Below are 26,169 nucleotides of genomic sequence, written 5' to 3'. Positions count from 1 at the left end.
CTTCACCTAAAAGTTTGCCCGTTCTTTGTACATAAACCCTTGTGAGGAACAAATCGAGAATTTTTTGTATGAAAAATATTAGGATTTGTGAACAATTATTACTAGAGGTAGAAGGAAGATGAAGAGACATATTTCCCATTATGAATAATTTATGGAATGTGATTAAGTGATAAATAAGTACTCTTAAAATTATTTATTGTAAGTGATTTTTTTTTATTTGAAATGATTTTTTATATCAAATTCAAAATAAATTTAGATGTTCTTAAGTTTTTAATTAACTGATTAACATCTATTTAATAAAAAGTTCTCAAACAATTCTTAATATAAATTTATTTCACATGACTCAAAAACATCGTGTGACAAGATTATTTATAACATATATAAAGCTCCAAAATAAATAATCTCATATCTAGGGATAAAAATTAAAACGAGCTCGATTATGATCAATAACCTCAACATTAACCGGAGGTGGTGGTGGTGAAGGAAGAGTCTGAGCCAGTTCAGCGGCACAATAGCCATAAAGAATATCACTTTCCTGAGTTGTATAGCCTATTGAGCCAAGAAGGGAAGGCCAACAATGCCTTTGAATGGTTTGAATGGCTCGACAACACTCAGTTCCCAAATATGTCTCACCATTGAGAAAAAATGAAACCATTTCTCCAGTGCATGACCGAAGCTCGAACATAGATTCCCAACAAAGGGACGACGTTCCATTACCTTCATCCAATTTCAGCCTTTCACAAAGAGTAGGTATGTCATTGTTATTGAAAATTGGACGCCCCATAGAAAGTGTGACTAAAAGGGTGAGACTAAAGAACAATATCAACTTATCAATCTCCATGAATACTAGATTAATGGTCATGGCCATGTGTTATGATAAATAGAATAATCAATATATAAAACTTAGGCTTGTAAGAAATGGTTTTATAGAGGTAAAGAGATGATGAAGAGACCATATTAATTTCAGGTTAACTAATGTAGGTGAGAAAGCCAAGAGTTTGGGAAGAGATGTATTTATGCATTAATCATTAGTGTAATTTTATTGTTTAGATATTTGTTTTTTTCATGAACTTGACAAATATAAAATTTTCAAATGATAAAATTGCATAACAAAAATATTATTTTAATTAAAAATAACAATGTATGAGTAAACAAAATAATATTTACATAATAAAATAATGAAAATTACATTATAATCTATGTAGTATTCTAAACAAAATATATTTTATAAAGAAGAAAAAAAATATATAAAAATAACTTACCCTATTATAACTAGGGAATTAGAAAAGCCAAAACCTTTTAATAGTTAATTCCTACAATTGAGTACTAACTACATGATTAGTGGCGGACCTACAAGGGGGGCCTTGGGGGCCCGGGCCTCCCCCAACCAGGGTAAAACTTTTATTATATTATATATATATGTTTATCAAATAAGGCTTTGCTTGAGTGGTTTTGGAGTTGAAATCTATAGTAGAGGTCAGGTGATCAAACCCTTTATATATATTATTAATTTTAATATAATTAATAATACAAATTACTTATAAATATAAGGGTAAAATAACCATTTATATAAATATAAGGGTAAAATATTATTTTATATTTCTTAATTTTAAATTATTTCAACAAATAAATGTATTTGTTAGATTTTATTTAGGGGTTGTGACACATATTTATTTTTAATCATTTATTTTATGTAGGATATAGAATAATGAAGATGTTCTATAAACGAATTTGTACTTCTACAACACATGACCAACATGAGTCTTCTCAATCAATTAATGAGCCTACTAATGAGTCTAATGTTACAGATCAAATATACATGGTTAGAATATAACATATCAAAAGATGCATCATTTTGTTTTTGGTGTTATCTTTTCAAACATTTAAATAGAGAAAACGTAGATGATACATTTATAGGAGATGAGTACAAAAATTGGAAAAGAGCATTAGAAAGATTCAATCGTCATATGAGAACTTCAAATAGTTGTCATAATGAAGCTAGAATTCAATTTGAATCATTTTAAGATCAAAGACATAACGTGAGAAACGTTTTACGTACACATGGTCGTGATATATAAATAAATTATCACACATGTTTAACGACAATATTTGATGTAACACGCTTTCTATTGAGGCAAATATTACCTTTTCGAGGACATGATGAGTCAAGTAGTTCATCAAATAAAGGAAATTTTCTTGAATTGATTGATCGGTATTGTCAACGTAATGAAGATATTTGTCTTCTTTTGTAGCGACTCATGGACAAGAATAATTTAGTAATTATGCTTATTAGTATTTTTATGTAATTATCGAGTAAAATTTTAATTAAAAAATGCATTTATTTGATAGCCAAAAAATGCTACGTTATTATGTATTTGGCCCCCCCCGAGAAAATATTTCTGGATCCGCCACTGTACATGATCATCAACTATAGAGGTGTTTAATTAAAATTATTAAGTGATATTTTGGTATTTTAATTACCATCCCAATATGTTTTTTAATCATATAAATTAGTCTTTATTGAACATTTTCTTGATATGGGTAAGTGAAATAATATATATATATATATATGATTAAGAAAGTTATATTTTAATCAAAAAAAATTGTTAGAATATAATATGTTATTAAATAATGATTAACATTTAATTAGTATAAATAAATAAAAATATATTTTTTTAAATAGATAGGGAAGGTAATTATGATATGATATTATTTTGGGACTACCCAGCTAATTCCAACTAGGAAAAATTGTTAGAAAAAATTGAATACTTTTATATAACAAATTTTAAACACACAATTAATTATAATTTTCGATCCGACAATTTAAACACTTTAAAAATTAAACATTATTATATATGAATAAAAGTGTTAGGAGGTTTAGGTTTAGAAGAATTTCTTTATATACTAATTAATAATTTAATTATTTGATATGGAAAGAATGTGATTGACATTTGTTTATTCTTCTATTAATAAGATTAAAAAATGAAATTGAAGGATGAATAAAAGTTTGGGGGTATTTTTAATAATTTTCAAAAGTTTAGGGCTATTCAAGGATGCATGTTTAGGAGCTTCTTCTTCTTCTTCCGTGAGCTCACAGCTGAATAATAGAGTGAAGAAAGTAGCAGGGAACTGGTGGCGGGTGCGGTTCTTAATTGTGGGTTGCAGAGATGAGCGGAGGAGGGGTGTCTGATCTTCCAAATAAGGAGGCGAGTGTGTTGAAAGGACACGAGGGCGCAGTATTAGCGGCAAGATTCAATGCAGATGGAAGTTATTGCCTGAGCTGCGGCAAAGATAGGACTATTCGCCTCTGGAATCCCCACCGTGGCATCCTTATCAAGACTTACAAATCCCATGGCCGCGAAGTCCGCGATGTTCATTGCACCCCGTAATTTCTCTCTCCCTTTTCAAATCTAGGGTAATTCAATTTTCAAAATTAAAATCTTCTCTCTTTTCTTTTCTTTTCTTTTCTTTTCTTTATAGGGATAACTCCAAACTTACTTCCTGTGGTGGTGATCGACAAGTCTTCTATTGGGATGTTGCAACTGGTCGAGTAATTAGAAAATTCCGTGGTCATGATAGTGAGGTTCTGTTCATTTTTCAAATTTTGTTTTCTTGTCAATGAAATTCTTCTTGTTTCAATGTATCCACTTTTCTGCATCAAAACTATTTTGGTAGTAAATATGAAGATGATTCTAGATGAAGGCATCTATTTGTTAGTAGAGATGCCTGATGACAATTGCCATTATGCTTTACTTGTCATTTTAGTGTTTATTGCTCAGAAATTGTATATTAAAGTTTTGTTACTTCTTATCCCAGGTCAATGCAGTAAAGTTTAACGAGTATTCCTCAGTGGTGGTATCAGCAGGTTATGATCGTTCAGTGCGATCATGGGATTGCAGGTCTCACAGCACTGAGCCAATTCAGGTCCTTCATGTTCTTTTTTGCCTATTCAAAACTTTATAAGTGACTTGCCTCCTCATCTTGCTATTATATCTGCAGATAATTGACAGCTTTTTGGACAGTGTAATGTCTGTTTGTTTGACAAAAACTGAAATAATTGCTGGAAGTGTTGATGGAACTGTGAGAACTTTTGATATTCGGATGGGTAGGTATGTGACACCATGAAGCCGTCAACCTGAGATTAATTTCAAATAACCCACTATCCAATTATCAATTTATTAATCAATCAAAATACAAAATACCCTCTATTTATACCTCTAATGTATTTTTACCCAAATAACCTGTTTTTCAATAATCTACATCAAACAAGATTATTTTGAAATAACCACTTGGTTATTCATTTAATCCAAGATCAAACAAGGCCTAAGGATGGTTGATTTGTGTTCACTGTTCACTTTGAGGGTGATATTTTTTTTTTTTTTACTTTGTGTCCTTGGATTCTAATAGGGAATTATCTGATGACTTGGGACAACCAGTTAACTGTATATCGCTTTCAAATGATGGTAACTGCGTATTAGCCAGCTGCCTGGATTCAACTTTACGTCTTATGGATAGGTAATTACTTTTTCTTAGGCATTGAAGCTAATTCAAATTGCTTCCGGTTTGTCTCAACCCCTTCCACTGTATCCTTTCTATACCAGAACTACAGGTGAACTATTGCAGGAATACAAAGGACATACTTGCAAGGTGTGTTACATTGTCGTTTTCTGACATCACTCTCCTCTTTCTTTTACAAGTATTCAAATTTGAGCCCATTTAGAAACTGTATGTTTTAGAAAATCTTTATTTGTGTTTGAATCCTAGTGAAAAATAGTGTAATTTGTAGTAATGTTCGATTATCTTCCTCTTGGTAAAAAAATACCTAGTTGGATTTGAGATCACAAGTTCATGTGACAAATGAAGTGTAGCCTGTATATATGATCCCAATTGTTTTAGAAACATATATATTTTCGTTTTGTAAAGATTCAGTGTAGTTTGGATGTCAAACCAAATTCAGATACCAAAAATTCTCAATTATCTCCTTCAATCTTTGTCAGAATCACAATCATATTGAAAAATTGCCAAAGTACATTGATTTGTTTTTTCGGTTTGATATAAGTTTCTTTTTGTGATGCAAATTATTTTATGAATGATGATCCAGATACTAGTGTTACTTTTAGTTCATTTGGTAGAGAAATTATTTTTTGGAACATGATTTAGATTATAGTGTGTTTTTTCTTCATTTTGTATAACAATTAGTTTTTGGATCATGATCCAGGTTTGTGAGTTTTGGTAAACATTACAAATGTAAAACTTTCGAATCATTAAATGTGATAACAAAACAGCTTAGATTAGTGTAATTTTTTTTCCTTGTTCTTCCAGTCCTTCAAAATGGATTGCTGCCTTACAAACTCTGATGCCCATGTGACGGGTGGGTCTGAAGATGGCTTCATTTTCTTCTGGGATCTTGTCGATGGATCTATAGTGTCTAGCTTCCGAGCTCACTCCTCAGTGGTATGTTGATCTTGACTCGATCCATCTTCTATTTGTTCTACATATTGTGAATGACACCCATTTACATTTACCATTTCAGTTTATCCAAGTTTTTGTGTGTGAATACATTTTCAGATACAATAATTTTTTTAACTATTGATGGCAGGTAACGAGTGTAAGTTATCACCCGAAGGACAACTGCATGATAACTGCCTCTGTTGATGGCTCAGTTCGTGTTTGGAAAGCTTGAGAAATAAACCTTATTGTAATCGCCTCATGATGAACATCTTAATATAATCCAAGTCTCTTATTTTTGGAAGGGGTATGAAGAATGAGAGTAACCCTTACAAAGAAATTGGGAATTGGAAGATTCTGGCTATGACTGTTTGATTCAATATTGGCTTTCTGCTTCTTGCATTCTTATTAGCCTTTGTATTACACATCTTAAGGCACATGTTGTCTGCTAGCTCAGTAATGAAACAACACAGGTATACCCATATTTGGAAACTTCTACAATGATATGTTATTGTGTTGTTGTCATAAGGTAACAGATTCTTATGTCTTGAAAAAAAGGGGAAATCTACAGCTAGAATCGGTATGTATTAGGCTGCAAATTAGCGAGTCCGAGCTCAAATCAGCTTGAGCTCGACTCGATTAAGTATGTATTGGCTCGAACGAGTTTATAAATTTGAGCTCGACTCGACTATTTACCTACCAGCTCGACTCGAAAATCTTGAATTCAAATTAAATTTTCAAACTCGAGCTCGAAATCAAATTAAAAATTATTTTCAAAACGAAAATATAAAACTTACATATATGAATTAGTTTTTGAACGAAATAATATGAAAAATTGAAGTGACGCCCTAATATGTATATAGCTTGACCAAGTGGCTCCTGAGCTAGGTTGCACTAATAACCGGTACCAAAATATGCTTAGACCAAAACATAGCAGTTGGAAACATTTTTTCCAAAGGCCACAACTAAGATCTTGAAAACTCATTTCCATCCTCCTAATAACTTTTATCTTTTAAATTAAAATATTAAACTGCCACTATTTTACTTTTATAAAAATTTGAAAATTAAATAAAATATATATTTATTAATCATTTAATTTATTTATTTTTATCAAACAAGTTTTCTCTAAAGCATTGATTATTTTTCAAAAAAAAAAAAACTTACATCAAACAAGCCTTAAAATTTGATATTTAATATAAAATACGACGGTTAAAAATAATTATAGCATAACGTATATATTTATTCTTTGCAATTTTTTATCAATTAGTATTAAGACATTTTGAAAAAAATATTAAAATTACTATTTAATACTATTTTTTATTACATTTGACTGTGTATATATATGTATAATCTTTTAAAAGTATATATTTTTTTAACTAATATAATTGTAAACTTTATTAACAGTAACTTAACTTTTTTTATTATATTTATCTAATCATGTCGTGAAAAGACTTCTTACCCTTGTAAATTAAAAGGTATTAGGTTACAATATAACTAAAAATGCTATGATCGTGTTAATAACTTCGAGATTCCCGTAACAAATTTCAATATGTTAATTATCTTCAATTGGTTACCCAAAAACCTGAATATCTGATATTATGACATTTTCTACCGAATCTTGTCTTTGATATAGTTTGTCAATTTAAAATTAAAACTGAAAAAATGCTAAAAATAAGATTAAAGATAGAAATTGGACAATATAAAAATTCTAAATACTGTATAAAATAATTTTAATTTTTATAAATGAATCGTGTATGGGTTTTGGACGGATTATCATTTTCCTACCAATCTAACAAATATTTCAATTTTACTCCTTATTTCTGATCCCACTAGATTTGAATTATCTATCTTATCTTTGACTCTGAGAAATCCTAGTGAGTACCGTGTTTTCCGATAATCATTATCAATCTTTATATATATATTTGTTTTTTTTTCAATGAAGACGCAACATTTATTTTTAAGGCAAAAAGGTAATGGTTGAACTTGAGAGCTGAGTGAGGAAAGTGGGCCCAAGTTACACTTTATAACCAAGCAAAATCAAGCCCAACTGTCCACTTTATAGGGCTTTCTCTTATCCACTTTTACAATTCAACGGCACTGTTTCTTAAATCTCAATTATACTAGGATAATTTTTATAAAAACCTTTCACAAGTACAATTAAATTGTTTTTTTTTTTTTTTTTTTTTTTTTTTTGGCTGATAAGTAACTATCCAAGTAGGTTTTTTCATAGGATAACTATCATTTATATACATAACTAAAATAATAAAAAATTCATACAAATAATGTAAGAGGATAATCATACAGAGAGATAGTTTATTAAAAATATGAAAATTAATTTCACAAGTAAAAAAATTATTACTAACACAATCACAACAACTCTTAACTTAAGTTCAATACAATCTATGTTTAAATTCGTCTATGATAATATAGAATTTGTGAAATATATAATTTAATTAGATTTATATTTATATATTGATTAAAAAGAATGGTAATTACAAACCTAGGTAGGTAAAGTAAATGAAGGAGAATGTTAACCGGTAAAGTATTGAGTGTTTATTATGATAATTAGGGTTGTAATTAGTCAAATATATAGTCAATGGATAATTAATTAATTAAGCAGCACAGAATCTCAAGCAATTCCATTATCATTAAATTAATTAATAAATTATCTCGCGTAACGCCCAACTAATTTATTATAAGGTCCTGTTTTGTTTGGTGATTGAATCTAAACATAATTTGAAGGAAAAAGTTTAATTTACTTTTAACCATTTTCTTACAATAAAATAAAAATGAGAATCTTTTAGTAAAAAATAATATGTTATATTATTTGTATAGCTTATAAACTTGAGTAAAATTTAACAAATATTTTAATAGTTCAATCTAGATACTTAAATAAACTATTTCCAATCTAGATCAAACAAACTCTTGAACTTCTATCTTTCCATATTTCATTGTTGTTTCTATTTTTTCAATAATATAACAAATGGAATCGTAGATGTTATACTTGTCCCTATGGATGGTAGGAAAATATAAGGATGCACTAAATTTTATGAGACATATTTGTAACAAATACATAGAAGATGAAAAACGTGATTTCGAGTTTATTTTCATTTAAGATGTTTTAAATGAAAATGATAACTATGGAAAGTAAAGTTAATTTCTTTCATTTAAAAAGAAAAAAGAAGTAAAGAAATAATTTAAAAAGAAAATGACTAAAAAGTTTGAAAAAAAAAAGAGACCGTCCATAACCGAAGAAGAAGTTTATAAAATCTATAGTGGAATGAACTACCACACTTGAATGACTTTGGGTTATTTTATGTTTGATTTTGAGTTTTTATTTATTTTTTTATAATTTATTGGGTGTTTGTATTGATTTTGAATTTACACTTTTGGAGGTACACTCTTGTGAAATTTTATGATTATTCTTGTCCTTGTTTATACTAAATAGTTTTTGTTAGACTTTTAGTCATTATATTTTTGGATCTTGCAAGCACACACACACACATATATATATATATATATATATATATATATATATATATATATATATATATATATATATATATATTTGTTCTTTTAAGTTTTTTTTCAATATACATTTAAATAAAATTTTGACAAGAATTTTATTTTACCATTTATCTTACTTTCTATTTTATATAAAGTATAGGCTACTAACTTATTGACATGCATGATTTATAACCAGCATAATACTAACTACCTTATTTAAATAATTATATCACTATCTTCAAAATTAAATCAAAATAATACTTTATCAAATAAAAATAAATAAAAATATGATTTCAGACAATCAAATATTAGAAAGAAAAAATAAACTCACATATTGTAAATCTAAAATATGTAATGTCTATAGTAACCATCTCCAACTAACAAACTCATTTTCAAACTCAAAATACAGAAAATATATCACATCAAAGAATAATTCATTTCAACCCACAAACTCATTTTCAAACTCAAAAAAATATTTTTAGAATATTCATTTCTTACACTAATTTTTAACCTTATTAACATTATTAATATTGTTGATATATTTATCAACTTTATATATTTAACCTCAATCATTTCTCAATTAAATAAAATCAGATTAAAATTAATTATATATTAATAATTCATACACAATAAAATAATTTACTAATACTTTTAAATAAACAAATATATTACATTAAAACAAAAAATATTAATAAAAATTTAAGTTATAAAATATAATGTAAAAATATAAAATAAATTAAATAAAATTTGAAGTATAATATAATTTAATTATTTATACATTTAAAAAATATTATAATTTTTTATCTTAAAAATAAAAAATATAAGAAAGGATTAATTTACCTATAAATATAAAAGTTATAAAAAAATTAGTTTAAAGGTCATTTTGAAAAAATAAAAGTGGTGTTCGGTTAGAGTAAGAAAGACACCCATAATAAGTTTTGGGTATAGTTAGAGTCTTAATTAATAAATTAAATAATTTTTAGTTAACTTAATAAACAAATACTTATTTTGGTAGTTGGTTGATATATATTAGAAAGAGTTAAATAATATTTTGAAAAAGTTTTAAAAAAAGTTATAGCATAATTAAATATTTTTTAAATATTTATTTATTTATTAATTATATCACTTAATTTATTAATTATTTAAAAATATATTTTATTATGTACTAATATTTTATTTTATTATTCTTACCCTGAAGAGAAATTGATATTGACATTTGTAGTTGAAATTGAATTATCATTTATAAATCTGAAGTCATATATATATATATATATATATATATATATATATATATATATATATATATATATATATATATATATATATATATATATATATATATATATATATATATTAATAATATAAGTCCATATAAAAAATTATTAGAGATTTTTTAACGTGTTTGAACAAAATTAAATTTATAATTATATATATATATTTGTTAAATATGTCATTAAATTATATTTTGTTTAAAATGATCAATAATAATAATTTAACAGAATCTTTTTAGCATTGGTTATGCAGACAAAGATAAATTTTACTGTCGCTCTAAATTTTGAGTAAATAATTTTCCAACATTGTCTATTTGGTTTGTTCGATTTGTATTAATTTATCACTCATTATTATTTAATTCAAATGAGTTTATTCTTATAATTATCCTGAAAAGTTGGTGTGTTCGGTAGATTAGTTCTATTATAATTTTATTTTTTTTAAACTTTTATTATGTAAAGTCTATATTTGAATTTTTAGATGTTAATTTATTTTATTAGTAAATTATTATTTTATATGTAACTCCTTATTTGATTTAATAAAAATTATTATTTATATCAAAAATATGTTTAATAATGATTTTTAGATATTTTATATGTATCTTTTAATAACTTTTATAAATTTATCACTATTTTAATAATATGAGTAGATAGATAATTAGTTATCTTTTGACTCGAATTTTGTTCAACGTAACTTTAAATCTCTAACAATAAAACAAATTTGATTGTCGTTCAATGTTGTAGATAGATATTCTACACTACTTTCCTTTACCACCATTTATTGTTACGTAACTCCTATCATATTTGACTTGGAATCAAATGTAAGAAATTACATGATTAGAATGTAAATTTGTATTATTTAACTCTTTATTTAATTTAATAAGAATCAATTTCTTATAAAATAATAATAATAATAGAATACTGATTTAATTTAGATAATGTTAAGAAATAAAGTATATATCAATAAATTTAATAATATTTTCATAATAATATAAATAGTATTACCTACCAAATATTAAATTTTCAACAGATTCCAAACAAGATCACTACTATTTTGTCATTTCACACTATCCCCTGTATCCCCTCAGACGCGCTTTTGTTCACAGTTCATCTGTTTCTCTCTCTCTCTCTCTGAAGTGACTCCCAACGATATCAGAGCTGTGTATTATCTTGCAACAGAAGACTATAAACTTGACTTCTTTTGACTCAAAACCTAATTATTAGATTCATCCAAGAAGAAGAAGAGACTAGTGAAGATTATCATCCATCGGTGGAACTGGAAGGAAGAACTAAACTGTCAAAGAAAGCCATTGCCAATTTGAAATCTGCAATCTGCACATACACACCGTGGGTCCTACACCAGCATTCTCTCTTAAGACGACTGACTATACGTATTGAACTATCGATCTCAATCCCTACTATACATTGGTAAAGCTTCTCTTCTACGCCTCCTTCTCTGCATTTATTCAACATTGATATTTCTCTCTCTAGAGTCGTGGCGGATTTTCATGTTGACATCGTTCATCTCCAACCTCATTACACAGAGCATGCTTTGCTTTGCTTTGCTTTGCTTATCAATAAATCAACAGCTAAAGCCACATTATTATATACCTTTTTTTCCATCTTCTCTAACAACAACATGTATTCCTCCTCCTAATTAACCGCCATCATATTACGTTTATTCACTCCCTTTTCCTTCTTCCTTCCTTCCTTCTGCCGTTTTTTTTATACTGTTACTGTTTTTTTGTTTCATCAGAAGAAGAAAGGGATACGTTTCTATTGAATGATTTTTATCATCCTTTTGCGATTTGATTCGATATGGCGCCTGGAGGGAAGCTTGTGGCGGGTTCTCACAACAGAAATGAGTTCGTAGTCATCAATGCAGATGATATTCGAACAAGAGTAAGAACGACAATACGCTCTTCTTCTTCTTTTTCTTCTTTTTCACTAGTGTTTGTTGATGCATGTCGCCGATTTTGTGATTCTAAGTCAATCCATGGATTGGTTAGGGTTTATGTATCGATTTAGTGCTGTTTGGTTGTCTGAGCTTTAGTAGTAACTATAATTCATATGATTGATTATCTTCAGTGTCTTCTATGCTCAGGTTAACTCTGTTCAAGAATTGAGTGGGGAAACATGTCAAATTTGTGATGATGCTGTTGAGATTGTAGACAGTGAGCTCTTTGTTGCCTGCAACGAATGTGCTTTCCCTGTTTGTAGAGCTTGCTATGAATATGAGAGGCGTGAAGGGAACCAAGTTTGTCCCCAGTGTAAAACACGATACAAACGAATCAGAGGTGAGAATTGAGGGCCTCAGCAGGCATTCTTAATGTATTTCATGATTAAATTTGTGATTTATGAACTTAATGATGATTTGGAGTTTTGAGTTGTTTTGGGGAATTTTGTCCATTCTGATGTATTTCTTTGGAGTATTTATTATTGTACTTTGTCTGATTAACTCACAACATCATGTCATCAATTGTACTTGAATTTGATTTGTCTTGTTGTTTCACTATGATTCATGTTAATTGTGGATTTATGAAAATAGACTCACCATTATAAAAGAATTGTGATATATGATCGCATGCTGCAGGCAGTCCTAGGGTTGAAGGTGATGAAGAAGAAGATGACTTTGATGAACTGGATGAGCTTGAATTTGGGAAGCTTGATTCCAATGGTTCACGTGCATTTGGAACAACAGTATCTGGTAATGACGGTCAAATTAGGGCAGCTGGTTCATTGGCCCATTTTGGACTTGATTGTCCTCTTATTCCTCTCTTGACATATGGTGGAGAGGTATGAAAAACTACCTTTATCTAGATTTTTGTCCTTTTATATGACATATGAAGGGTGTACTGAATTTTCTTGTAGCTTTTCTCAGAATGCTGATATTTCATCTGTTGAACATGCTCTTGTTATCACGGGATATGAAGTTGTGTCTGGTAAATCATTCTCTTTCAAGTTTCAGCTGGTAGATCTTTTTGTAACACCTTTAGGCCTTGTTTGATGAATCAAAATAACCCATTTTCCTATCATCAATCACTTCACTAACTGAATGAATAAAATACCTTAACTTTATTTTTATAACATTTTAAAATATTAAATACAAAAGATATTTTAATCATTTATAACACCAAACAATCCACTTTTGCATCAAACAAGATCATTTCCAAAAAATCTTTACTATTCTAAAAAAGAAACCTGCAGCAACCAACCTCTTAGTTTAAATTCTAAAATACGTCCACTGTTCTTAGCTCAACCTAGACCAATGGCTCCAGAGAAAGATATTGCGGTTTATGGATATGGCAGTGTAGCATGGAAGGACAAAATGGAGGAATGGAAGAAAAGGCAGAGTGATAAACTTCAGGTGGTCAATAATGAAGGTCAAAGTTCTGGGGGTGGGGAGCTGGATGATACTGATTTACCAATGTAATTAAGCCATGATGTTCAATATTCTGGTTTCTCTCATGTTACCTTTTTTTGTTTCTGTTTTACCGAAGTGCAGCTTTGTTGGATGGAGGGTAATTCTAACTTTTATATTTTATTTTTGAAAATTCTGTGATAGGATGGATGAGGGCAGGCAGCCACTGTCAAGGAAAATACCTATATCGTCAAGCAAGATCAGCCCATATAGACTAATCATTATCCTTCGTCTTGTAGTTCTGGGCTTCTTCTTTCAGTATAGATTACTGAACCCCGTTCATGATGCATATGCTTTATGGTTGATATCTGTTATTTGTGAAATATGGTTTGCTTTATCATGGATTCTAGATCAATTCCCAAAGTGGTGCCCAGTAGAGCGAGAGACATATCTGGATCGTCTATCACTCAGGTAGATATTCTTTTCGATGCATCGTATTTCGCACTAAAGAAATGGTTCACATGGTTGTAGTTTGTCAAAAGCTCAACAAAGCCAAAAACAGATATTATTTGGAGAGAATTTACACTAACTTCCTTTTGTTCTTCTTGACATTGCTACTCATTGTCCTATATTGCAAATGCCACCTGAGAGACTTGTAGCTGAATTAATGTGTCCAATATATCCTTGTATTGTTATAACTGGGATGGAGGTACTATAAATGAGGTAACCTAAGAGGGCTTAAGGATATTAGTAGTTATTTTATTAGAGGTTGTTAGATAAATAGAGGTAGAACTAGGGTCTCGCTATGAGATTATTAACGTTTAAAAACAGTCTCTTTCTCTTCTCTTCTCCCTTCACTTTGTAATGCTTTGAACGCTTCTTGCGTATCTTTTTATTCTAATGAAAAAGTTGACCTCTTTAAAAAAAAAGTCTCTTTCTCACCTATAATGGAATTCCTCTATTATCTCTTCTTCCTTCTATATACTAAGATTTGCTTAACTGGTATCATAACATCCTGTGAGTTTAATACATTCTGACTTGACTTGAGACTCAATCTCTTAATCTCGACTTTAAAATATGATTGAAGTGAGATAAATATGTCTGAATATTAGTATTTATTTTGTTAGAAGCTGTTAATAGTGTTAGCACTATTTGAATATTAAAAACGGTATCTCTTTTTCATCTACAATGGAGTTTTTCTATTATCTCATCTCCCTTTTATAAATGCTAGGGTTTGCTTCATTAACATAAAAGAGGAGAAAATGTATTTATGCGTCATGGATTGTGTAAATTTTTCTAGTGAACCTTTTATATTATTGCATATGTGACTTTATTTTCCTTGCTGTATATGTATGTATGTTTCAGATATGAGAAAGAAGGGCATCCTTCTAAGTTGGCTGATATAGATATCTTTGTGAGCACAGTTGATCCGATGAAAGAACCTCCACTAATCACTGCAAACACAGTTCTTTCCATTCTTTCTGTGGATTATCCAGTTGGAAAAGTTTCATGCTATGTCTCAGATGATGGTGCTGCTATGCTTACATTTGAAGCACTTTCAGAGACTTCTGAATTTGCAAGGAAATGGGTTCCATTTTGCAAAAGATTTAATATCGAGCCTCGTGCACCAGAATGGTACTTCTCTCAGAAGATTGATTATCTGAAAAATAGTGTTCACCAGTCATTTGTGACGGAACGTCGTAAGATAAAGGTCTGTAACTGTCTCATCTTTGTTATTATACGAAATTGCTGTTTGTCTTTGATCTTGGTTTAATATTGCATAAGAATTTACATCTTAGGGCTTTTGAGACGTTCTGATCTTTTTTATCTGATGGTGGTTGCAGAGGGAATATGCTGAATTCAAAGTAAGAATAAATTCATTGGTATCAATGGCACAGAAAGCTCCCGAAGACGGATGGACGATGCAGGATGGAACTCCATGGCCCGGTAACAAAGTTCAGGACCATCCTGGTATGATACAGGTAACACATATGATCCAGGCATCTGTCACATCTTATTGAAAAATTGCAAAAAAGTGATTTTTTTTCTTTAGTCATGATTTTTGGATCATGATCAGATTATATTTTAGATGAATGTGATTTTCGACAAACATAATAAATGTAGATTTTTCTGGATCTGAAAATTTTGGATACCAAAACAGCTAAATATTTACATATCATCTTCTATACAATTGATTGGTTCTGCAAAATCTAGTGGTGTACATTGAAAGTTTTTTGTGCAGATGGCGAACCATTTTATTAAAAATAAACCAAAGTGTTCCTATAGTCCTTTTGTAAAGGAGGTGAAAACACGAATTGTTTTCACACAATGAACAAACACAAATCAAAATTAAAAAGCATTTTGAACGACAAACTAGCAACTTTGAAAGTTGAAGTTTATGCAACCTTGATAGTCTCACTTTCTGTATTATTTTAGGTATTTCTTGGCAGTGATGGTATTGGCGATATTGATGGAAATGAATTACCTCGTCTTGTCTATGTTTCCCGTGAGAAGAGGCCTAGTTTTGATCATCACAAGAAGGCTGGTGCTATGAATGCTCTGGTATAGTTTCTCTCTGATTTTGCTCATGGTCAATTTTTTCTTTCTTTTTGAAAAATCAACAATTTTCAGTTAATTAAACTGAAATCTACGCTCTTCTTTCGGTTCTCCAGGTGCGGGTTTCGGCGATATTATCAAATGCACCTTATATCTTGAATGTTGACTGTGATCACTATATTAACAATAGCAAAGCACTAAGAGAAGCCATGTGTTTCCTTATGGACCCAATTTCTGGAACTAATATTTGTTATGTTCAGTTCCCTCAACGATTTGATGGAATTGATCGCCATGATAGATATTCAAACCGGAACGTGGTGTTCTTCGATGTATGAGTTTTCTTCGTGTTGTTTCGTCATTACTTTACGTATTTTTTTTTACCCACTGTTGTAGCTCAAGGTGGAACCTGGCCTCAAGAAGAAAAATGTTACATTTTGTTTTCTTGCAAAAACCTGAATGCTAATTGCTTGTTTATAAATAGATTAACATGAAGGGATTGGACGGATTACAAGGACCGATATATGTTGGGACTGGATGCGTTTTCAGAAGGAAAGCACTTTACGGGAACAATGCTCCTGTCACAAAGAAGCCTCCTGGTAAAGCTTGTAACTGTTTTCCGAAATGGTGTTGCCTATGTTGTGGAACCAGAAAGAATAAGAAAGGGAGAATCATTAAGGGGGACAAAAAGAAGAAAATGAAGCAAAGGGATGCATCAAAGCAAATACATGCACTCGAAACGATCGAAGAAGGAATTGAAGGTATTAAATTTAGACCTGCGATTTTTCTATGGTTGAAATAAAAGTATATCTGAAACTAGCACATGCATATAAAAATTGTTGTAGGGGAAAATACAGAATTTCTAAAGCAATCACACGAGAAGCTACTGAAAAAGTTTGGGCAATCACTTGACTTCATTAATATGTCGCAATTAGATGATGGAGGTATTCCTCAAGTTGGTGAATCTGCGACGAATCTGTTGAGAGAAGCAATTCATGTCGTCAGCTGTAGCTATGAAGACAAGACAGAATGGGGTAAAGAGGTAATAGAAAAACAAATCAGAAATAGTCCTTGTTTGATGAAGAAGGCTTATTTGGTTCATCAATCATTAATCAATTCAACAACTAAAGTACCCTTATACTTTATTTTGTATAACATTTTAAAATATTAAATACAAAGGGTATTTTAGTCATTTAACATCCCCCAAATAATCCATCCATTTGACAAAACTTGTCATCTAAATTTTTTTGTAACATGATCTACAAATTTGACAAAAAACACATTTGACATTTTTCATCACACTTTTTGTTATACCAAATGCAAACAAAATCTTTCACTTTGGAAATTATCCAAAGTTCTGTAAGGTGACAAAAAATATCACTTTCTAAAAAGGCTGGGCTGCATAAACAAGTTCATAGATTTTATTTTATTTCTTTCGTCTTGATCAGGTTGGTTGGATATATGGGTCTGTGACAGAGGATATTCTAACAGGATTTAAGATGCATTGCCATGGCTGGCGGTCTGTTTACTGTATGCCAAAGCGATCTGCATTCAAAGGATCAGCTCCTATTAACCTTTCAGATCGTCTACACCAGGTTCTTCGATGGGCTCTTGGATCTGTGGAGATCTTCCTAAGTAAACACTGTCCTATCTGGTATGGTTATGGAGGTGGATTAAAGTGGTTGGAACGATTCTCCTATATAAACTCTGTTTTATATCCATTGACTTCCATTCCATTGCTCGTTTACTGTACGTTGCCAGCTGTATGCCTTCTCACCGGAAAATTTATTGTCCCCGAGGTATGTACTCAACAACAATGATTTTTACTGTTTTATATTATCAGTAAACAGACCCATAAATAGGTAGATAATTTTGAAATCCCCCCTTAAAACTATTGTTTCAATCACTCAAATAATCCTAAAATACTAACTTATTCCTAGAACAATATTTCGATGGCATAACCTTCAAATAACCCCACACAAACATATTAATGTGTTTTAGCAAAATGGCTCGATCCCCACATTCTCAATTTTTATTTCCCATTTCCAGATCAGCAACTACGCAAGTATACTATTCATGGCCCTCTTCATGTTAATCGCTGCCACAAGCATTCTCGAAATGCAATGGGGAGGAGTCGGAATCGACGATTGGTGGAGAAACGAGCAGTTTTGGGTAATTGGCGGCGTTTCATCCCATCTTTTCGCCCTCTTCCAAGGTTTACTCAAAGTCTTAGCAGGTGTGAACACGAATTTCACAGTAACTTCTAAAGGAGGAGATGATGGTGCATTTTCCGAGCTTTACCTATTCAAATGGACCTCGCTTTTAATCCCGCCAACAACTCTACTCATCTTGAATGTGGTTGGCGTAGTTGTTGGGATTTCAAACGCGATAAACAATGGATACGATTCGTGGGGGCCGTTGTTTGGTAGGTTGTTTTTTGCCATATGGGTAATTATGCATCTTTATCCTTTCCTGAAGGGATTACTTGGGAAACAAGATAGAATGCCCACGATTATATTGGTTTGGTCGATTCTGCTGTCTTCTATATTGACTCTTTTGTGGGTGAGAATTAACCCGTTTGTATCGAGAGACGGTCCTGTGCTTGAAATATGTGGGTTGAATTGTGACTGATTCTTTTTTTTTTTTTTTTTCAATTGAACTAGAATATAACACAAAAGATATTATCGGGTATGGGAAATGTTCAATTGTAAAAGGGTTAGCAGTCAGTCGGGTTTATGGTTAACAAAAAAACACTTTTTCTTTTCTTTCAAGGAAATTGTGTAGAATAAATGTGTACATATATGTACAGACAGACAGATATTGGTCCTTATACAACAAGATATTTTGAGTTTTGCATAATGTTTTTTTATTGAATAAATGTGTATATATACTTGTTATTCATAAGTTTTTGATTTTTTTTTTGTGTGTTTTTATGTTTTTTTTTTCTAATGTATTTTGAACATATTATTAAGAGGTGACATCCTTTATTACATGAGGTTTTCCTGTTCCCTCTCTCACATGGAGGGGTATAAAGGTAAATTCTCTTATAACATATGACCTCAAGTGTATTACTAAGGTGTAGTCACAGTCGTTTAAAATTAATAAATTATATTAGGGTTATAGGGGATTTGTTGAATTTCATGCCAATTCATCTCCTTATTTTTACTTTTTTTCATATTATTAATGTTCATTGCAATGCAGTCTTGAATATATGCATGTGAGATTTTAAATATATATGTTAATATCTAAATTTGGTTTATTAAAAAAATATTCAAATTTTGTTATATTGTTTATTAAAAAAATTATATTTTACAATTTATTAAAAATTAATAGAGTTTATTTGGGTGCTTAAGAAACTAATTTTGTACACTTTCAAATTTTCAAACGTTTCTTTTAAGTTGAAACAAATCTCATAAATATAGGTCCTTTAGCTTCCGACATTAAAAATAATAAAAATCCAAACAAACTAACTTAAATATATCAGAAAAATAAATTAAGGGAATTAATACAGAATTAACTAACTATTAACTACACTCAATTTGAGAGAATAAATAGGAATAATGAATTTACATAACTAAAAATGAAAAACATAAGTTAAGATAAGGAAATAGTAATAAGGAACATTTTCATTTCATGTATGCAATTCCTAACAACCTAAGGTAATTGAAACAAATATAATAGGTTGGTTTTACAATAAAGTTACACCAGTAACTTCAGATTCCATAACTAACATTACATAAGCAATATTTTTTTTTTTAAATGTCCTTTCTAGATCAAAATAAGGCGGAAAAAATAGAAAACCGGCATTTGGTGGCATCCCTAGAATGGAAAAATAAAAGAGAAGGGTTTTCTTCTGCAACATCATGCAGAGCGTTTGAATTTTGCATCGTACTCGTATGGTTGCTACAAACCAAACCAACAAAAGAAAATGTCAAATTGAGAATAGCTTAAAAAAAAACAAATGGACTAGAGATACGAAAGCATACCAAAAATACGGCTGAAATCAACCTGCGTGCAAACCACCTCTTGTGCATTGCTGCTTGGGCACCCGAGGCTGCTTCTATGGTTTCAAACCTCAGATATACATAACCAGCACTATTCCTGCATATATATATTATAACAAATTTAATTTGTTGCGAAACACACATAAACCCGTGTTGGGGAGAAAAACAAGCCAAAAAAAAAGTAATAAAACGAGCCTATTTAGAAATTGATGTGGAAACGTAAAAATACTGTTATTGTGATTCATTTTTTTCATTTGGCAGAAGAACTCTTTATACTTTTATTTTGCAGTTATAAAATGATAAACGTACTTGTCAACGTGGATATGTAGCACATGACCATATTTGGAACATTCTTCTTCAACATCATCTTTGATTTCCATATCAAATTCTGGGTCCATCTGCAACAAAACAAAACAAAACGAAGATCAGATCAGATCAGATCAAAACTCGAAAACAATGAACAAAGAATGATGGAGATCATAAAAAGAATACCTCTGCAGAAGGATCAAACATATTCTTCAACAGAAGACATTCACTTGGCTTCCCAATAGGCTCTGTTGCAGCCAGAGAAGCAACAATTGCTGGAACAACTGTGGCTGCTGGAAAGCCACCTACTCCATTCATGCCTAATGTAATAGCACCCTGTTGTTCACTTAAACCTGTGCCATTCACTGCTACTCCAATAGATCCCGTAATACTAAAACAACAAAAACGTGTAACAATTAATAATGTTGAAATATAATGATAAGGCCTCGTTAGGTTATAGAAAATTAGTTTGTTTGGGATATGTTTTTCTGAATGGTTTGAACGAGTAAATGGTTGGTTTAATAGTGGGTTAACCCACCCACATCAAACGAGGCCCAAGAGCTTGTTTGATCAAACGTCACTTTTAATCCAATCGTTTAAATCATTAACATTTTAAAATATTAGTTACTAAGAATATTTTAGTTAATCCCACATTTAAATGAAACAAGTCTTTATTTTTTTCAAATAAGCCGACTGAAATATAATAGACAAACCTTGTTGCAGTGCCACTTCTATCAAGCTTCTGCATAAGCAACGCTCTCGATTGTGCATTTAATGCCTGACAAGATAATAATATAAATCAGAGGCAGCATCATAAAAGATTTGACTCACAGCCATGTGAATATAGAATCATGTTGATGATAGTGTGTATAAAGCTGAAAATTAAGAGTTATTTGGATCACGTCACCATTCAAATCATTAATCAAAATATCAAATTACCCATGCTTTATAACATCTTCAATATTAAATAGAAAAAATATTTTGGTCATTTAACCAAAAATAAATAATCCACTGTTGCATCGAAGCTCTCTAAGTATTGAATGTTGGATACTCAGTTTTAAGTGCCAAATGAATTCTCAAAAACAATGGATGAATAAACCAAATAAATTATAAAATTTTTGAGTAAATTGATTTGATAAATGTAGTTATAATGTTTATTTTAACTTGGATTAAATTTAAAAAGTTCAAGTTGTCTTTGACTTTATCAAAGTTATCCAATTAACCCAAAATTTTTAGCTCAATTTGAACTAAATTTAGATAACTAAGTGATTTAAAATAATTAATAACTAATTTAATTCATATAAATACTTAATCATTTAGATTAAAGATAAGTTGTGAGCCCTGAGTCTCATTTGTAAAGATTTCCTTAATCATTAAGTGATAAACAATCATTGATAATATCATAAGTTATAACATTAACACATTACATCTTAGCATATATCCATATTGAGATAAACGTAACTCACCAGACCACCTCCATCGTCATCATCAAAATCAGCTGCTTTGGCTCCTGAATCTTGCACACCAACATGATCAGTAACTGATGAAACCTGGAGTAAAACTAAGAAATTAGTTCTGAAAAGTGAAAACAAACAAATATATTTATTTAGATGAAGCCAATGCTTTTACCTTGATAACCCGACCCGCGATCTCTAACTGACCATTCAAAGTTAAGGCAGCCTTGGAGTCTTCAAGTTTGGCAAACTATAAGACAATGTTAGATATAAGTTACTTGTCTATATGACATCACTACTAATAAAAAAGTGTTTAAGTTGGTACCTGAATAAATCCAAATCCTTTGCAGTGCCCCGTCTCCGGGTCAGTAGGTAGTTGCACAAGCTCAACAGGTCCAAAAGCCTCAAATATCTGACATTTAAAATATTATAAACAAAGGATATTTTAGTCATTTAGCCCAAACAATCCACTTTTTCATCAGACAACAAGATTGATTTTTACTATACCTACATCAAACAAGCTTGTAGATTAATTGGATTTAATCAAAATAAACCACCTTCACACAACCGACCACTTCTTCTCTCAAATCATAAACTAAAATACCAAAAATATCTATTCTCATCAAACAAGTTTTTCTCCAAAAAATGGGGTTTATTTTGGAAAAAAACTACAAACAAGCATCAAATGTCTTAATAGTTAAGGGACTAAGATCTAAAATAAAATAAAACTACCAAATGAAAGCATGGGTATTTAATAACATATAAAAACCACGCACCTGCTTAAGCTGAAGTTCAGTCATGTTGAAGTGAAGGTTACCCACATAAAGTTTTCGATCAACAGCACCATACGGTCCGACAGCTGAACCTGCCCCAGTTGTGTTGCTTTGGACAAGGTTCTTTTCAGCTTCTGATGGCTTAACAATGACTGGTTGCCCCATAAGTAGTTGTCCAGTAAGTGCAATCGCCATTGGCACCGACATTGCATCATAAAATTCAATATACCTGAAGCATCATCAGGAGCTCAGAGCGTGTTAACAACTGCAAGACATGAATGCTCCAAGACAGAAAATGTTTTAGCACACTAGTCATAGCTATGCCACAAACAATTGCTTCTATTTCAACAGTCAACCATTAAGATGTCAGGATAGCACAATACTGAATCAGAACACATATTATTAATCTGCTGAAAGATGGTATAAGTATTTGTCAGCAGCTGGCACAATTGCATAGACTGGAAAACAGTTTGCTACATGTTAATGCTAACAAAACACAGAATGCAAGATTTAGCTTCAAACAAAATAATAATTCGGACAAGAAAAAACGTCATGTCAAATTGAGTAGTTTGTTGAAATGGAAATCTTTCAGTGTTCATTTTATTTTTTAAATATTAAAAATTCTTTTACATATATCAAGTGAACTAACAAGGTCTTCCATGCAAAAGACCAAGAATCTATCAATCTTGCCCAAGAAAACCTAAAGTATCCATCGGACAAGTCTTGATAAAACGAATTATGATTGCAGCTTGTGAACACAGATACTAACATTGAAGAAATAACAATAATAATATTTTGGATAAAAATGATCAAAACAAACAATAGAAAACATACCCAACTCCTTTTGACCGCCTTGAGTTTCTGTCCATGATCAGACGCACATCTCTGACCTGAAGATAAAAATCATCATATCATAGAGGAAAAGAGAATTTTGTGGTAGTTTACAAAAATAAACATTATACTTCTCCTTGCAGATTAATTAACTTAAGGCAGATGATACACATAAAAGTGCATTTATACAAGTAGGAATGATATCTATTGTAGAAATGCATAAACAAAGACTCAACATTGTAATATCTTTATGTATTAATTATGAGATGCCCGTTTCTATTTCTTTTGCATAATTTATGAGCATTGTTCAACTAAGAGAACAACACACTACAAACAAAAGGAATCAACTATAGACATAATAAACCAGAGAACTTAACTATGACCACTCACGTCAGCCACTTTTCATAGCAAAATTCAACAACATTTACAAATTCATTGTACAAGTACACATGAATCATACTAACCTTTCCTGCCTTAGAAAAGAACTCATATACATCCCTCTCAGTTGCTTTCAGAGGCATCTGCAAACATCCATAAGTAATTAGTTGGAATGATAACACAAACTAAAGCATGCTGCAGATGATCAACTGCTAAAGGCAGAAAAGTAGCAACAAAAAAGTACCTGAAAGGCAAAAACTGTTCTCTGGTCCCTCTCTGGATCATGTTCAGGCTCCACTGCCTCTTTCTTATCTTTGTATCTTCTGAAAAATCAAATGTGTTTCAAAATCTTAAGAAGCCCCGAAGTTAAAATGAGATAAATAAACATTGGATTATAACGTTAGATCAATAGGAAAATGTAGCTATTAGTATGATTCCTTGAGAACGAGACTGGAAGACAGATCGATCTTTCACCACTCCAAGAAAATGTGATCTAGCAGCACATTGCAGTTTATGAAGCACATTATAAATATTAGTACAGAAAATCTATTTCTCGATGATCCCTGCAGCAGTCGTTCCATATCTCAAAGTCTGGGAAAGAAACTTGACAGACCTTTATGAATCTCAGTTTGTGGAAAAAACATTCTTCACTGAGCCTTGGAGAACTTTCCGCATTGTTAGCCCATTACAATGTGCAAACAATCCCATCTACGATTTCAACCCAAGTTAGAAGTTGAATACTTGATGTATGTATCTCTATTTCAATTTCTTACAACTAACAAGAAGTCTTATACCATTTGTTCTTTTCTAAAGTGACAATAGTTTCTAGGAAAAGGGATTTTTTAGCATTTAAGTACCAAAGGCAAGGCACACAGTAGTCAAAACTCAAGAGTAAGCAAAGCTTCCAAGGACTCCAGGCCAAGGTGCATTCGTGACAGTAGATAAAAAGTTGTTAGGAATAATGAATGATTCCCAAAATGTTCATATCAAAACAAAGTTCAAAAGAATCGATTAGGACAAATGTGTTCAAAGACCCAGCAAACACAAAGTCCAATTGGTCTTCATCTTTAGAAAGTCTATTATTAATTATATGAACTATGAAGCAGAGAACTGAAAACATCTAAACATCAAATTGTAGATAGAAAAACTAGGCAAAAGACAAGATGCAAAAACATGATAACTTGAATGTTATAGGGAAAGAGATAAATTAAACTTTACCTGCTCTCTCTTGATTCTAGTTCACGTTCCTTCTCTCTCAAAATCTCCCTCTCTCTGTCACGATCACTATAATCAATCCTCCTAGAGGACTTGGACCTGCTCCTGCTCCTGCTTCTTCGAGACCTTTCTCTTTCTCTCTCCTTCTCTTTATCCCTTCGATCCCTATCTTTATCCTTCTCTCTCGAACCTCTATCCTTATCTCTATCGGACTCTCTATCCCTGTCTCTATTACTACGACGTCGATCCTTCTCTATCTCAACATCTCTGTCCCTGCTGCTCCGATGCCGTTCTGACCTGGAAGACCTATCTCCTCGGTCATCCTTATCTCGTCTCCCGCCATTTTCATAATCGGCTCTCGATTTCTTAATCTTAAGGTCCTCGTCGTCGCCGCTGCCGTCCTCCTCGTCCCTATCTCTCCTCTTGTAACCTTTCTCATTCTTGTCTCCAGTGGCGTCCTTGTCCTTGTTCTTCTTTGAGGACGACGCGTCACGTTCCGTTTCCTCGACGGTCTTCTCGAGGTATTCGTACTCGTCGAAGTCCATCTGCAATTCTCTGAGCTCCTATTGAAATTCTTGAAGAAGAAACTGGAACTGATGTCACTGTCTAGGGTTTTTCGATGAAAGAACAAAGGAAGTCGGAAGTTGGTGGCTGCGATCGATTAACCGGAAATACTACTGCTCATGGCTCAATAGCTAGCGGATAGCCTATTATAGAATTTTGTAAAAATATATGTTTGGGCTCGTTCTCTGTCATTGGTCAAGTCCATTAAATGGCCCATATTTTTTTATATTGGGCCGATCGGTCTTTTGATTCTAATAGGTGACCTTGGAGTTAGAGTGTGTAATTTTGTTTTTAAAATTAATTTTAATTTAAATGAAATAATATATTTTAAATTTTTTTTAAACAGGTATATATTAATAAATTTAATAATTCAACTCCAATTTCATGTGTTTCTAAAGAAAGTCAAGATAGTACGTTTTTATATGTTATTAAAATCGAGAGTTTACGCGATAAAATTTAATTTAAAATCATGGTTCAATTACTATTTAGGTCTCGAACTTTGAGCAT

At 31.1% G+C, this 26,169-nt stretch overlaps 4 protein-coding genes across 7 annotated transcripts; 2 read left to right on the top strand and 2 right to left on the bottom strand.

Annotated features, from left to right (window-relative positions):
* Nucleotides 1–409: 409 nt before the first annotated feature.
* LOC124931050 (egg cell-secreted protein 1.2-like) lies at nucleotides 410–868 on the bottom strand. The gene has a single exon (XM_047471442.1). It carries the CDS (start codon nucleotides 866–868, stop codon nucleotides 410–412), a length of 459 nt encoding a protein of 152 aa, XP_047327398.1.
* A 2,228-nt stretch (nucleotides 869–3,096) lies between these two features.
* LOC124921316 (WD repeat domain-containing protein 83) lies at nucleotides 3,097–6,018 on the top strand. Its single transcript, XM_047461953.1, has 8 exons — nucleotides 3,097–3,385; nucleotides 3,481–3,583; nucleotides 3,817–3,924; nucleotides 4,000–4,109; nucleotides 4,408–4,515; nucleotides 4,602–4,647; nucleotides 5,323–5,454; nucleotides 5,600–6,018. Exons 1-8 carry the CDS (start codon nucleotides 3,168–3,170, stop codon nucleotides 5,681–5,683), a joined length of 909 nt encoding a protein of 302 aa, XP_047317909.1. The 5' UTR covers nucleotides 3,097–3,167; the 3' UTR covers nucleotides 5,684–6,018.
* A 5,296-nt stretch (nucleotides 6,019–11,314) lies between these two features.
* On the top strand, nucleotides 11,315–18,996 carry LOC124918810 (cellulose synthase A catalytic subunit 2 [UDP-forming]-like). 4 transcript variants are annotated; one of them, XM_047458861.1, is made up of 15 exons: nucleotides 11,315–11,651; nucleotides 11,983–12,125; nucleotides 12,328–12,520; nucleotides 12,817–13,019; nucleotides 13,105–13,165; nucleotides 13,478–13,652; nucleotides 13,789–14,055; nucleotides 14,950–15,295; nucleotides 15,429–15,566; nucleotides 16,021–16,146; nucleotides 16,257–16,469; nucleotides 16,622–16,898; nucleotides 16,983–17,179; nucleotides 17,586–17,936; nucleotides 18,187–18,996. In XM_047458861.1, exons 2-15 carry the CDS (start codon nucleotides 12,042–12,044, stop codon nucleotides 18,766–18,768), a joined length of 3,213 nt encoding a protein of 1,070 aa, XP_047314817.1. In that variant the 5' UTR covers nucleotides 11,315–11,651; nucleotides 11,983–12,041; the 3' UTR covers nucleotides 18,769–18,996. The 4 variants fall into 4 exon arrangements, with proteins under 4 accessions (XP_047314817.1, XP_047314819.1, XP_047314815.1 ...); XM_047458863.1 differs by having other exon boundaries at nucleotides 11,980–12,125; nucleotides 16,995–17,179; XM_047458859.1 differs by having other exon boundaries at nucleotides 11,980–12,125.
* Nucleotides 18,997–19,790: 794 nt separating this feature from the next.
* LOC124918809 (RNA-binding protein 39-like) lies at nucleotides 19,791–25,773 on the bottom strand. The gene is made up of 13 exons (XM_047458858.1): nucleotides 25,102–25,773; nucleotides 24,128–24,206; nucleotides 23,970–24,026; nucleotides 23,509–23,564; nucleotides 22,678–22,903; nucleotides 22,227–22,313; nucleotides 22,077–22,151; nucleotides 21,914–21,997; nucleotides 21,161–21,225; nucleotides 20,634–20,838; nucleotides 20,451–20,539; nucleotides 20,124–20,238; nucleotides 19,791–20,040 (listed from the first exon to the last, which is right to left on the bottom strand). The coding sequence occupies exons 1-13, from the start codon at nucleotides 25,641–25,643 to the stop codon at nucleotides 19,999–20,001; spliced, it is 1,722 nt and encodes a 573-aa protein (XP_047314814.1). The 5' UTR covers nucleotides 25,644–25,773; the 3' UTR covers nucleotides 19,791–19,998.
* Between the last annotated feature and the right edge of the window lie 396 nt (nucleotides 25,774–26,169).

Source organism: Impatiens glandulifera, chromosome 1 (assembly GCF_907164915.1).
Source record: "Impatiens glandulifera chromosome 1, dImpGla2.1, whole genome shotgun sequence".
NCBI lineage: Eukaryota > Viridiplantae > Streptophyta > Magnoliopsida > Ericales > Balsaminaceae > Impatiens > Impatiens glandulifera.
Note: the sequence above shows the minus strand (reverse complement) of the source record. Positions and strands in the feature narration are given on the sequence as shown.